Source organism: Ixodes scapularis, unplaced genomic scaffold, assembly GCF_016920785.2.
Source record: "Ixodes scapularis isolate PalLabHiFi unplaced genomic scaffold, ASM1692078v2 PGA_scaffold7__128_contigs__length_106722199, whole genome shotgun sequence".
Taxonomy (NCBI): Eukaryota; Metazoa; Arthropoda; class Arachnida; order Ixodida; family Ixodidae; genus Ixodes; species Ixodes scapularis.
This window is the reverse complement of record NW_024609882.1, coordinates 5,798,925-5,812,764: the sequence shown is the minus strand read 5'-3', so window position 1 is coordinate 5,812,764 and position 13,840 is coordinate 5,798,925. Positions and strand designations below refer to the sequence as shown.

Sequence of the window (13,840 nt, the reverse complement as noted above, 5' to 3'; positions counted from 1 at the left end):
AAGAGAGGGGTCCCTCTCCGCCATTGTTTACACGACTCAACGCGCGCGCGCGCGAGCGGCGGCGACGCACCACGCGGTCGCCAGCTGGCGCTCGCCACGTCGAGTCCCGCCCCTTTCCAGGAGTGGGCGGAGCCCAGGTAAGTTAGGGGGCGGATCCCCACGCTGGAAAGGGCGGAGCCTCCGCGGCGGTGGGGCGGGGCTCCCGCTGCGGCGCGGGTGGGCGGGGCTTCCGGCGGCTTCGTCCGCGCGGCGGAGTGTGCACCCGCGCGCGAGGCAATGTCGCGACTCAAGATGGCAGCCAGGCGCCGACGCTGAACTGGGCCACCGGAAACAAGGCTCGGTTCGCGGACCCGGGGCTGCCATGCGACACTGGGACTGCCACAGTGACGGTGAGTGCACCGGGGTCGGGTGCCGCGCCCGGGGCACCGACACGGACGCCTCGAACGCGCCGACCGCGTCGCCCACCGTGCACGTGCACCGGTCGGCTCCGCGAGCCCGCTTTTTCAAGGCTCCCAAAACCTCCGGCCCGTGTCGCACCCTCGGCGAGAAACTACCACGCCGCTTTCGTATATACCGATCATCGGTGGACCGACTTACACGTGCGGTCACGTGGTGCTTCTTTCGACGCGCCCGGCAGGCGGCGGCTCTCCCTTGTTCTTCTTTCGGCCTCGATTAGTAGATGTTTGCTTCGTCTGCTCTTTTGTGCCGTGTTCGGCGACCGATTGCAAAAGTCTCGCAGCGGTGTGTCCCGAACGGCCAGCGTCACGCTTTGACTATGCCGATGATTTCACTTGTCCGGTGTAGAGGTGTACGTAGGCCATCATGCCCGGCTAGCGGGAGACATCCAGCCACACCTATTGCCGCTGCCTTTCGGTCACTGCCACAGCGTGTCTGAGAAAAAGAGATACGAGCCACGCGATCCATTCTGCTTTGATCACTCTTGTCTTTGCCAAGCAATTTGTATGCGGAGATCCGGAATACCTGTGCCCCTTGCAAGCACCTGCAGTGTTGGACGTGGAGAGAAGGAAATCGGGATGGATTGTTTGCCAACATCCACTCCGTAGCGTTTAGCGAACCTCCTCCGCGTGGGGGGAGATATATATGGAACGCGCGCATGGGGATTCGAACCATGGGCCATATATTGCGGCCTCAAAACGAAACGCGCCTATTTCCTGGAAAACCCGATGGATTGTTGCGAACTGCCGAGTCATTTCTCCGAACATTAGGATGAACATTAGGAGGAAAGAGGTGTTGTAACATCGTCTGCCGTATTCGCGTTCGGGAACTCCGGCCGCGTTTTGTCGCCGTGTAAGAGAATCGACGCGTTACAATGGATGTGCATATAGCAAGTATCTTCGTCCGTGACATTAGAAAGTTTTAGAAGATCGCTCTGATGGTGCCGATAATGAAACGATGCATGCGCAAAGGCGGCGGCGAATTTGATCGGGTGTCATTATCGCCTGAAGTCGTCCGAAACGGTCCACCAAAACTCTTTATATTCAAGGATCCGTGCAACGATCGCGGGTAGGAGTGTTTCTCACTTTACACGAGCTTGCTGTGGCACATTGTTGGGTCACAATAATCCTCGCAGCACGCAACGCCACTGTCCAAGAAGCATCTTTGTCGCCGCCTCTAGTTTTTGAGGATAAAAGCGAACGTTTTCATTCAGTCTCTCTTTCGCGAAACTTGATGACGAAGTTGGAGGGACTTTCATCGTTGGAGCTTTCGACAATGAGATCCCCAGAATCTGACCATCGAGGTTCGCGATCCCTGGGGTTACTATACATTTCGTCTGAGCTTCAGTCGATCTATAACTCGGCCATTGATGTATACAAGCGCAAGCATGTGGCCCCGAACAGTGCCTGCTGCAAGGCACGATCGCGCGTGCACGACTCGCGGGGACGCGGAAAGCTCGAAGCTCGCGCTTGTATGTATACAGCATCGGCTGCGTCTGGTCTTGAGCTGAAACCAAGTAATATATTTCAATGCGGCTTATGCAGTGAACACGCGCTCACTGCGTGAGCATACCATTTGGACTCGTGTCAATCGATACCTTGACATATATATCTTCGGGGCTCGTGCTATAGAACGCTGCGATGGCGAGGGAATAGTCGCGAACCTTTATGGTGTGGAACTCGGCGCGTGCCCATGCATGTGCTTGGCAAATCTGCAGATAAACATTGGTGGCGGTTCCAGATCACGTGGAGGTTCAATCTGACTGAGGCCGTGTTCCCAAAAATTTACTCGATCTTACTCTGCAGAGTAAAGGCCCGTTCACACTCTTGCGAGCGAGTAAGACCGAGAGAGACCAGACCGGTTTTGCGATCTCTTGCGATCTCTTATAGACCAGCTCCGCTGCAGCACATCCGGTTCTAAGGCGTCACAAAAGGATTAAAGACCTGTCTGGTCTCTCTCGGTCTTGCTCGGTCGCAAGAGTGTGAACGGCGCTTTAGGGTTTTGTACTTTTTGGCGTTACAAAATCGTATACCACCGCGTCCGTTTTTCGGTTTGTGTTGTCACGTGACACGACCCGCCGGAGTCACTCGGAGTCATTTGGGTAACAATCATGGAACACAGCCGGACAGTTCAGGGGGTGAACGCTGACCGTTTTTTTTATTATTTTTTTCTTCTGCGGCTGCCAATTACACAAACAAAAAAACTACAAAAAAATGCCTGTTTTATAGTATCGAGGAATAATTCTGTAGCGGTATTTACTGAAAGTACAAATATTGTTGCATCGCCCCTTTAAATCTGCCCTTTCCAGAACCCCCCCAAAGAACCCATGTAAGTTCGCTCGATGCATGCAGGGGCGAGAATTCGTTCAAACGCGATGAGATATAACTTACACAATTAGAGATTGCGTGCAAAACATCGTAATAAGCAATTTGGCCTTCATTGCGTTCTTTTTTTCTTTTTCGATATAGCTTTCTCTTTGAGCCACTTGAAAAAAAATTCATCGAACGCAACAAACGAGACAATTAACTTCCCTCTCTCAGCAGCGGCGCGCTTTAAATCGCACCCTTCCTGCTTTTTTTTTTCTCTCTCTCTATTTTTGTCGGTTTTTTAATTTATTTTTTGCTCTCTCTTATCTGGAGCGTTAATTGAAGGGCGAGGAGTTCAATAACGAGGCGAAGATAGATACAGATTAGGCGCTTCATTTAACCAAAGCAAGATTCTTTCCGCAATTCGAGGAAGCCGCCAGTTGTCTGCGGTAGACCGAAAGTGACTACCTTTCTTCTTATTCTTCTTTTTCTTTGTTTTCTTTTCAAGATTGGTTATTGATTGGACCTTGATAGGACGGGAGATCATTTCTCGTATACGTTATACTATAGCCATATTTCCGCGTGCGTGGCGGAATTGGCAACGCACGTGGCTTTCGCGTGCGTTTCTTTGAGCGATCAAAGTTCTTAGAACGATCAAAGTTCACAACGCGTGGAGTATAACGGTAACGCGCTGCTTCGGGACAGTTGCCGCTCCGTCACCGATGCATGAAGCGCTTAACCTGATAGACCAACACGCGCACGCAGCTGCGGTGGCGCTGTCGACGGCACTGCGCAGAAGCTTCAGCTCACTCGAATTCGGTCTCTGCGCAAGCGCAGTGCCCACACCTGGTTTGGGCAAACGCGGGCTTGTTTGTAAACAGCGTGTCGGTCTATAGTATTTCAGTTTGTATAGCACAAGTTCGCCTCGTGAAACATTTATTTTTCAGTTTTCGGTTTGTTTTGCCGTTTTTCATCCGTAACAGTATTCGTATAATTCGTTTAGCTATGATCTCACCATTCAGTATAATGTTCTCTGGAGAAATACAGTTGGTGTATTGGCCGGCAACTCCGTGGTTCGGTTTTTCTTTTCTTCGCGTTTTAGGAAATATAAAGTGCGTATCCGTGCATAACGTTTTTTTTTTTTTTCTTTTTTTGTGAAGCGATTATTTGGTTATTTTTATTCTTTCGTGGAGACCTCCATTGACTGAAAGGTTCTTCGTCGCTTCTTCGGAAGAACGTGTTTGTCGCTAAATATATGGTTTCCTTGGTGTTACAGAGCTTTACGACGATTCATGGTCTGACTGGGAATCATTTTAGCCGCTTTAAATCGTTGCAACGAGGAATGGAACGTGCTGCGACCCCAATCGACAAGCGTGGTCAACTTTCCGGAACATCCCGTGGAATCAAAATGTTTCGAGGAAATATCAAAATTCAAATTGATTTGCATTCTACAATACCCATGGCAATTACAGTCCTCGGAACATTACGATCTTTTGTTAAGAAAACCAGAAATTGATGATTTTGTGAACCTGGCTCATTAGATTCAATGCAAAAAAGAAAAAAAAAAATTGTACAGCCGTGGAATAAAAACTATACTCGTCCAAAAGTTCAAATTCTGATTCTTAATAATAATAATAATAATAATAATAATAATAATAATTTTTATTTTTCGGGTGTGCTGAAACGACCGAGCGACCTTTTTGATATGTTTTATTTTATATCTGTCATCTAATAAATTCCCGGGAAACATTGTGATTTTTGTTCAGTTGAAATTCTCATTTCGGTGCATGCTCGGCGTTGATTTCCAAGAAAGTGCGCCACTTAAGCTAGCAGAGAGTTACGATAGATGCGTACTTTTATTAGGAGCGTATACTTGGTCTGTTCGTGAAGATAACCGCCTTCTTTTTATACCCGGTAAACAGTATAAGTTATTATATTTGCTGTTCATTATACTTAGGCCGGAAGGCTGCAGGTACGACACGACGTACTTTTGTAAGTAACGAACGCGTTTTACGTCTCTTACGTGGCCTGAAAGCTCCGTTCTCCTAAGCATCTCTGTGGAACGAAGATCGGCTTCTTTGGCAGGGTGGAGTTAGTACGCCGGGAATTGCTTTGGCGGGAAAAGTGGCTTCTTAGAAAGAAGAAGGCTGATGATAGCGTCAAAGCAGCACGACAAACGTCGCAGCTAACATGGTCCGCCGTCAAACCAGAAACAGCCTTTCGGTGACCTGGGACATCTTTTGCACGGTTATTTACAGACACGCTCCCCTGTGAAGTCGACGGCCCTCGGGCGTCGACAAGTTGTATGTGTAAAGGCCTGTTCACACATGCAGCGGAGCGCTACAAGCATAGCGCTTACCTCGCGCTAAGCTCGTGCTGACGGGAGCGTTCACCAGCTTCGTATCGCACCGTCAAAACTGTTGCTCATGGCAGACGATAAGTAGCTGACGGCACGTGAGGAGCGCTACATCAGCGCTTCGCTGCATGTGAGAACCGGCCTTAACTTGACCCATCCGCAGATGCATATATACGATGTTCCTTGTTTACCGCGCTCATAGTGTAACGAGGCTGCCGAACTAAAGGGGCACTCCGGCGTTTCCTTCGTGGTTCCCAATTTGCCCCAAAATTGACCGAACAGACCAGCAAACATTCCTGAACTACAGTAACCAAAATGCGAGACCAAAACAATTTTTTTGCGAAGTTATTAAATATATAAAAATAGTCGTCATTTCTTTTTTTTCGAACAATGTTTTTTTGTTTTTTTTTTGGCAACAACGAAAAAACGATTTTAGTGGCATGGCAGGGGTTCATTCTTTGGATTTGTTCCTAACTGATTACAAGCAGTTCAACGTGTATACGTCAAATGAATGTTTTGGAGGCACGAAATCAAATGATCGGCATAACCTGTCTTTTTTTTTTGGGGGGGGGGGGGGGGGGGGGGGATTTCCTGCTCGGCCTGCAAGCCTGCCTGCCACGACGTTATGCACTGAAAAGCGAGGCTACATTTGAATGTTGGTTTTGGCATGAAATTCATTTGCGGATATAACTATGACTATTGTGAATTTCGCGATACTAAATATCATACCGGAAGGGGTAAAATAAAGGCCGCGGATTCGGAAGATATTGCTGATTGAGGTAGCTAACAAAATGGCCGGAGTAGAGTTGTGTTGCGCCCGTTACAGAAAGTGACAAAAAAGGGTTACAGTCGGACCGCCAAAACCTAACGCGTTACTGAAATTCTCCGCTATACGGAAAAAAGTTACGGAATACGGTTACAGTTACTTTCTAAATTAACGAACGTTACTTTAACGAAGTCTGACAATAACTAAACTGTTACGAAGTAATTTCATAATATTTTTTTCCCTGGGGTTCCGATGGCGCGTGGTCCTTTCAAGGACCAAGATTGTAACTAATTTAATTCCACAGTAACGAGCGACGTAACTGTACAATCCTGTAAGATAGTAGCGTAAGTATACTTTACTCGATTAGTATTTCGGAATCTAACGGGTACGTTACAACGTTACTGAAAACAACTAATGCATTACCAATAACGTCGTTACTTCTAACTACGGTTCCGTATTTTTGGGGTTTACGTGTTTTTTTTGTTTTTTTTGTTTTGTTTGTTGGTTTTCAAATTCGGGGTTGTTTTTCTGGGGTTTATTTTTGTCCCCCGATTCGGTGTTGTCCGGTTCTAGTTTTCGCTGTCGGGTGGAAAATCGGTATTTGTCGGGGCTCATGTTGAGGGAAACATGGTGAAGGCATGTGATTCCCAATGTCGAGAGAATACACCCGTGACCCAAAGGCTGGAAACCGAACTACAAGACTTCGGGATTAAAAGCGCTAAAAAAAAAACGAGAACCAGTAAAAGAAGCCTTCTTGTGTCTTCTTTTACTTTTCCTCGTTTTTTAGCACTTTTAATCCTAAAATGTCCCACCAACCAGCCCAAGTGAATGCCCTTTTACAGCACGTATATACAAGAGAAGGAAACGGAATGGGTGTCTTTCCCGAGGAAAGAAGCACTGCATGCCTCGCGGTCAGTTCGGTGCGGGCGGTATTCCGGGTCAAAATGCGGAGTAAATTTGTTGCTAAACATTTATTACCGTGAAATTTTATATTCTTTTTAACCTATTTAACGACAACCCCGATTCTGCGTTTATCGGTTTTCCTCGATTTTGATAAAACGGGCATGGGGGTCAATTTTCGGTGTTTATCGCTATTTACCGAAAACACTGAGCCCTACTTGTAACGCGTATACCTCTAAACATTGATTACATGCGTCAGCTCATCGATAGGCTGCACGTTCTGCCCTTCGCAAAGGCCGCCAAGTCCGAAAAAAGTACAATTAAGCGCATCGTTTCAGCGTCCTCCGAGACGTCCAATATCTCGTCCTCGATTGTGCTCGTTGTGCGAGCTACCGCTCTCGTATATAGTCATTCTCGTCGATGGTCTGGTCTGATGAGTGCGAAAAATTGTCTTTTTAAGACCAACTCACAACTTTATCGAACTTAGTCAGATATTAGAAACTTTTGTCTGGTTGTGGGTGGCGGCGTTTACAGATTCGATGAGTTAAATGGCGTGGAGCATATAGCTTTGCGTGTATATACCCACTAATCATTCTGCAGTCAGAGCTCGCGGCTCTCGATCTATAGCGTTCCTGCGCGTTTTGGTTTCCTTCTATCCCTCAATTTCTGTACACGCGCGCACCGTCGATGGTCCAATGTGCGATGGTGTATCGCGGAATTGTTTTCGAATGCCGACCGTGAGAGGAACACGAAAAACAATCAACGCGGAATGACGAGAGAACATGCTCTCGGAGCCTTATACCTTTGCGCGTAGACGGGTGTCTTCGTTGAAAATATTTTCGTCGGTAAATTGATTCGGTAATTCGATAACGGAGTTATTAACACGCGAGTTTCGTTCCTTGTTCTGACAAAGCGTTATGTTCTGTTATACGAAAAAGAGCAGTCTGGAAGGAGAAATAGCGAGGTCCCTCTTAAACGGAGTCACTGCTATCCGCCAGCCACCAACCGCATTTTTTTTTATTTTTAATTTACGTGTACGACGGATGGTCCTGTTACTTCTACGTAATGGACGATGAAGATTTATAATATATTTCATTGAATTTTGATTAACAGCGTTGATGCCCGAGCTGTTTTGATCTGCGCACCGACGGAGTCGTTCCCGTCGCCGAATTAAGCGTCACCATGTCACAACCCAGCTGCAATTCGCGCTCAGGGCGACGCCAGGGACGCCAAGTGGAGAAACGGCTATCGCGCGACATTTTTGGGTAAATATACCCGGCGATAAAGTATACGAAGCGTATACAAACAGCTAGGCGCAGACCGGAACTCTCGGAGGATATATATAATATATCCATGACGAATCACTTGGCTGGATTTGCTGGAAATTACCAACAGGAAATGGGAATCACTTGGCTGGAAATCACCATCAGGTCTACATTTCGAGCGTTCGAAATGTTGACCTGTGCCGTGAGAAACGGCGGGATTCATCGCTGTTCGACAAATTTGAAGAAGGAGAAGAGGGGAGCCAACCGCGCCTTCATAGGCAGTTTTAGTATACCAGTATAGATCGTTCCGGTGACACGGATAACGCTACCCGCTACACCGTCGGCACCTTTGCGTATGGAATGTCAAGTCATCGGGTATTGTTATCGGAGGTAGTGGAACGAAACTCCTGATTGTCCCGATGATTTCAGCTTCCTCGTCTCGTTTTGGGCGGCACGTCTCATAGTTCACGTTTTACGTACTGGAGTGCGATCGTGTTTCACTACTGCGTGATGCGCGTTCACACCCCCCCCCCCCCCCCCCATATGTAGTATTTACTAGGTAAAAGCTAGTAATTGCTTGTCACATAGGTTACTAGGTACCTCGTAACCGTGGGCATAGTAATGGTCAAGCTAGTAATTGCTTGTCACATTAGTTACTAGCTACCTAGTAACCGTGGCTTAGTAACGGTCAAGCTAGTAATCGTTACTATAGGTCAAGAAGCTAGCAACGGTTACTAACCAACCTAGTATCTTTCACCACTTTTAGCTACTCACTGGCGCTAACAAGACCCAAGTGGTGCTAGTCAGCGTTAAATTCAAGATTGGCAAACAAGAATTTGCACGCGTATTATACATTTAACGCCGGCATGAAATTAGTGCGCAGGCGACATGCACGCACACCACACACGCGACGATACGCGAACCTGATCGCTGCCTCCAGTGTCCGTATATAGTGATCAATGGAAAGAAGTCGGTTGGTCAGTGACCACCTCGTCCGTGAACGATGTTACAAATTTGGTGTCGCTTGCGCACCAATATTTTTTCTCAAATATTTTTGCTAAACCTTCCAAGGAATGTATTTCTTACTATAAGTAACTGTATACGTAAAGTTATTTGTTCCGACAATCTAAAAGCAGCGTCCCCATAGGTATACCTGCAGCCATGTTCTCGCTTCCCCGCATAGCAGCTGCAGTTACTATGTGTCGCACGTTTGAGCTAGTAAGCAATAGTGAAGTTGATGGACTGGTTTGCTGACGAGTAGTTGCACCTGTGAGAATGATTGTTCTACGTATAATTTCTTGTGTCACCTGTATTTTGTTTGATGTATCCACTCCTGTATCCACTCCTGCTATAATCCGCAGGGTTGGCAGTATTTAAAATAAATAAAAAAATTAATAAATTGTTTTAAAAGGTAGTAACGGTTAGAAAAAGGTAATTAGCAAACCGCTACAGCTCAGGCTATTAAAGGCACGGCAACGGGCTTGAGTGCGTGCTTCTAACCACGGCTCCAGTCCCTGCGCACAGCTCTGGGCGGTGCACGTGCTAACGCTTAGAGTTGGGAAGTGATCCGTTACTTTTTCAAGTAATTTTGTAATTGCCACGTTACTTTTTTTTTTGCGGCAGTCCTTTGTAATGTAATTTCATTACAAATATTTCTAACGGATTACTTTAATTACTCGTTGCTTTTCTAAAACAAATTATGAACATAGTACAGAAACTGGAGCGAGATGAGCAGGCGATTCTGCAGCATAAAGATGGCAAGTTCGAGAAAAGAATAATTGAAGATCAGACAAGATTTTTTGTATGACCGCTCACTAGAACCCCTAGAAAAACGTGCAAGTCATATAAAAATATGCCAATAGCAAATATCAAGAAGACAACGAGTAGGCATTGTATTGTTGATGTCGAGGTAGACGCTGATACTGAGTATTCGCATCGCACACTTTGTCTGCAGAAATCCAGAAATAATTCCCGGTCGCCGTAAGCTTACAGGTGGACGGAGTGTACCTACATTCTTCCACCATAATGCGGGCGTATGAGAAATGGAAAGTACTGCTGCGAACATTTTTGAAAACACCAAAATCCTTGAAAAATGTACCCGAAAAATAACGTGAAAGTAACGTAACGAGTAAAGTAATCCATTACATTTCAGCGAAGTAATTTCTAATGGTAATTCATTACATTTAGGGGTCGACAATTTGTAACTGTAAACCATTACATTTTTCACGTAACTGGCACAAGTTTGCTAACGCTTATTGTTGGATACGCCCGCTTGCCGCTCGTCCTCACAAGCTCGTACACATCCGTTTGTCCAAAATCACAAATTCAGGCCGCCGATCCCGTTCTTGATTGGAACAAATATCCGCTGCAACTGGAACGCCGTTACCGGTGTGTATCTCGGAAGCAACCGCGGCAGTTCGAAGTTGGTCCCGGCAGTCTCCCCTATCACTATGGTGGACCGACGCAGCGAGCATGGGCTTCACCCCCGTCTCTTGTTGGCCGCTCGGGGCTTGTCGGGGATCAGATTTCATTTCATTTCATTTATTGTTCCCTTAAAGCGCCCGTAGGGCTTTACATAAGGGGGGGCTTTGGCAGCAAACAAAAACAAACAAAGAAAGGAAAAAACAGGATTAAAGGTTGCTAAATATCGAGAAAAGTAGCAAGTGCAGCTCTGAATCCAGATGAGTCTTGAATTGTAACAATATGTTCTGGCAGAGAGTTCCATTCTGAAAGTGATAATTGCAGTGGAGAGAATTTAAAAAGGTTGGTCCTTGGTGTTACCAGATGAACTTTCTGAGAATGGTCTGTACGAGGAGAAATGTGATGAGCCGCTGGACAGTACAATTCTCTCTTTAAAGGGGCCAGATAATACAAAGCGTGCAATGAAACTAGTCTGGTCAGTTTCCTTCTTTCCGCGAGCAGTGGAAGGCCGAGTTCTTTTTTTAGCGTAGTAATGCTAGTGTGTGTATAGTTTTTAAGAATGAACCGAGTTGCCCTGCTTTGGATCGACTCTAATTTCTGAATTAGGTAAGCCTGGTGGGGGTTCCATGTTGTAGATGCATACTCGAGCTGCGGGCGAACAAGGGCAGTGTAAGCTACGAGTTTTGTCTCCCGGTTAGCCATATGTAGTGTTCGTCTCAAAAAACCGAGACTTTGGTTTGCCTTTACAACGATCTGATTAATATGAGCTTCCCATGATAAGTTTGACGTGAAATGAACCCCGAGATATTTGTACGTGTGGACATGTTCAATGGGTGTATTAAAAAGAGAGTAGCTAAACACTGTGGCACTTCGCTTAGTGTTGAAGTTTAAGAATTTTGTTTTTAGGATGTTGATTTGCATTTGCCATTTTTTACACCATGTTTCTAGGGTAATCAGGTCATTTTGAAGTTGAATGCAATCACTAATGCAAGATATTTTCCTATACACCACACAATCATCAGCGTACAAACGGATGGTTGAAAGAATACTATCGGGTAAATCATTCACGTACAAAAGAAAGAGCAATGGACCCAGCACGGTCCCCTGCGGCACTCCCGATTTTACTTTCTGATGGGATGAAGATTTGTAATCATAACAAACACTTTGCGAGCGATTAAAAAGAAAATTCGATATCCAGTCTATCACGAATGGCTCCACTTGGAAAGCACGTAATTTTAGAACTAGTCGATGATGCGGCACCTTATCGAATGCTTTTTGGAAGTCAATAAAAATTGCATGCGTCTCAGTTTTAAAATGCAGGTTACTGTGTATATCAGTTACAAATTCAAAAAGTTGGGATTCGCAAGAGTGAGACCGACGGAAGCCGTGCTGGTTTACAAAAAGTAGGCTGTTGGCTGACAGGTGATCCATGATATTTGAAAATAAAACATGTTCCATTAATTTACTCGGAACACTCGTCAGAGAGATGGGTCGATAGTTCGTGAATTCATTCTTTTGACCATTTTTAAAGACCGGGGTGACTTTTGCCCTTTTCCAATCAGCAGGTATTTGGCCACTAGTTAGGGATTGCTCAAAGATAGAACAGAGGATTGCGGAAGATTCACATTTGCTAAGCTTAAGTAGCTTCGTCGTGATATTGTCAGGACCGGGGGCAGAATTTGTTGGGAGATGTTCTATTAGTTTCTGAATTCCGCTCACAGACATAGTGATTGGGCACATTTGTGTGGCTATGTCGTAATTAGGCGAATGCTCTGGTAAGGGGAAAATATCTTCAGAAAACATCTCGCTAAAAAAACGACTGAATTCCTCGCACACTGCACCCACATCGAGCTCGTCTCCCGCAGGATTAGTGAATCGGTGAGGCTTCGACACTTGCTTAGGGTTAACCGCTTTCCAGAACTTTTTGGGGTTAGCTGTCATAAGGTTGCGGAGGTCTTCGTTGTAAAACTTGTTCTGCGCTCGACGTATCTCTGTCTTGCATACTAATTGGAATTCGTCATACTTTGTCCACGCAGAAGGGGACAAAGACAATTTAGCTGTTTGAAATAGTCTCCGCTTTTTATTCAGTAGTCGTTTAAGGCGGTTCGAAAACCAGGGTTTCTCAATAGAAGACTGTATATTTATTTTTGGAATAAACTGATCACATAGATCAAGTAGCTTTTGTTTGAATAATCTCCAGTTTTCGTGAACTGTCCTAGAGTCAAAGCCAACCATGTAAATACTTGAAAAAGATTGCAAGCTACGACAGAAGTCATCGACGTTAGCCCTGGAGTAATCATAAATAGCTTTTACCAGCGGACTGTGCTTTTGCGTAGGAAGAGCAAGTTCAACATTTAGGGAAGTGTGATCACTGAGCGGTTCCATAAAGTTTACCGAAGCTATAAAATCTGGCTCTGAAATGAAAAAAAGATCCAAGAAAGCAGAGTTACGAGTTGGCTTGTCAACCATTTGAAAAAGAAAGAAGGCGTTTATCACATCAACAAAATCCCGACTTTGCTTTGAAAGTTTATACCATGCATCAAAAGATATGACATTTGGAACAACCGGCCATTTTATTTCGGGGTAGTTAAAGTCACCGGAGAGAACTATGAGATCATTTGGATAAGAACGAGCAAGGGTCTCTAAGCAATCATAAAGTAATGGCGAGAAGTCTGACAAGTCAGGTGGCTTATAACATGCGATTACTAAAATACAAACAGTAGGCGTCCTAATCCTTACCCAAACACCTTCAAAACTTGATATTATATCACACTTTTCAACATGCAAAGTACTTCTAACAGCAATCAACACTCCCCCTCCCCGCCGCTCAATCCTATCTTTCCGGATGATAAAATACGAGTCACTTAGGATTAATTCGCTATCTGCAATATCCGGAGTTAGCCAAGTTTCACTGATGATAACAACGTCTGCAGAGCAGGAGTGGACAGCAGAATGCAGCGCTTCTTGTTTGGCATAAACGCTTCTAACATTGGCAATAAAAAAGTTTAGGGTTGATAATGGTCTTTTCTGTTGTTGGGAGGATGACTTTCTGGTTTCCTGTAGCTATGAGGGAAGCTGCATAACACGTGCGGTTTCCCGGTCAAAAATATATCGCAAATTTCCGATAATTAGTTTATCGTGGCGAAGCTTAAAGTCACGAGCTTGTGCTTTTGCAAAAAAAAAGGAGCTCTTTTCGTGCTTTACGGGTCTCTTCCGAGTAATCCTCGCTCAAACGGAAATCTGTACCTTTTAGTCTGTTTGCTTGTGATAGCACGAGTTCTTTATCTTTAAAAGAATTAAATTTTACGATGATGGGTCTGGCTGTCGTGGAGTTATCTTTGAAAAACCCAATTCTGTGCGCCCGCTCGAT

The 13,840-nt window shown here is 45.4% G+C and overlaps 1 protein-coding gene across 1 annotated transcript in view; it reads left to right on the top strand.

Moving 5' to 3' along the window:
* The first annotated feature begins 257 nt into the window (after positions 1-257).
* Positions 258-13,840, top strand: part of LOC8035895 (paired box protein Pax-6) — a 73,979-nt gene continuing 60,396 nt past the window's right edge. The window contains exon 1 of the mRNA XM_042286358.1: positions 258-389. Within this exon, the coding sequence (XP_042142292.1) occupies positions 362-389 (28 nt within the window). The 5' untranslated portion in view covers positions 258-361. The remainder of the gene's footprint in view (positions 390-13,840) is intronic.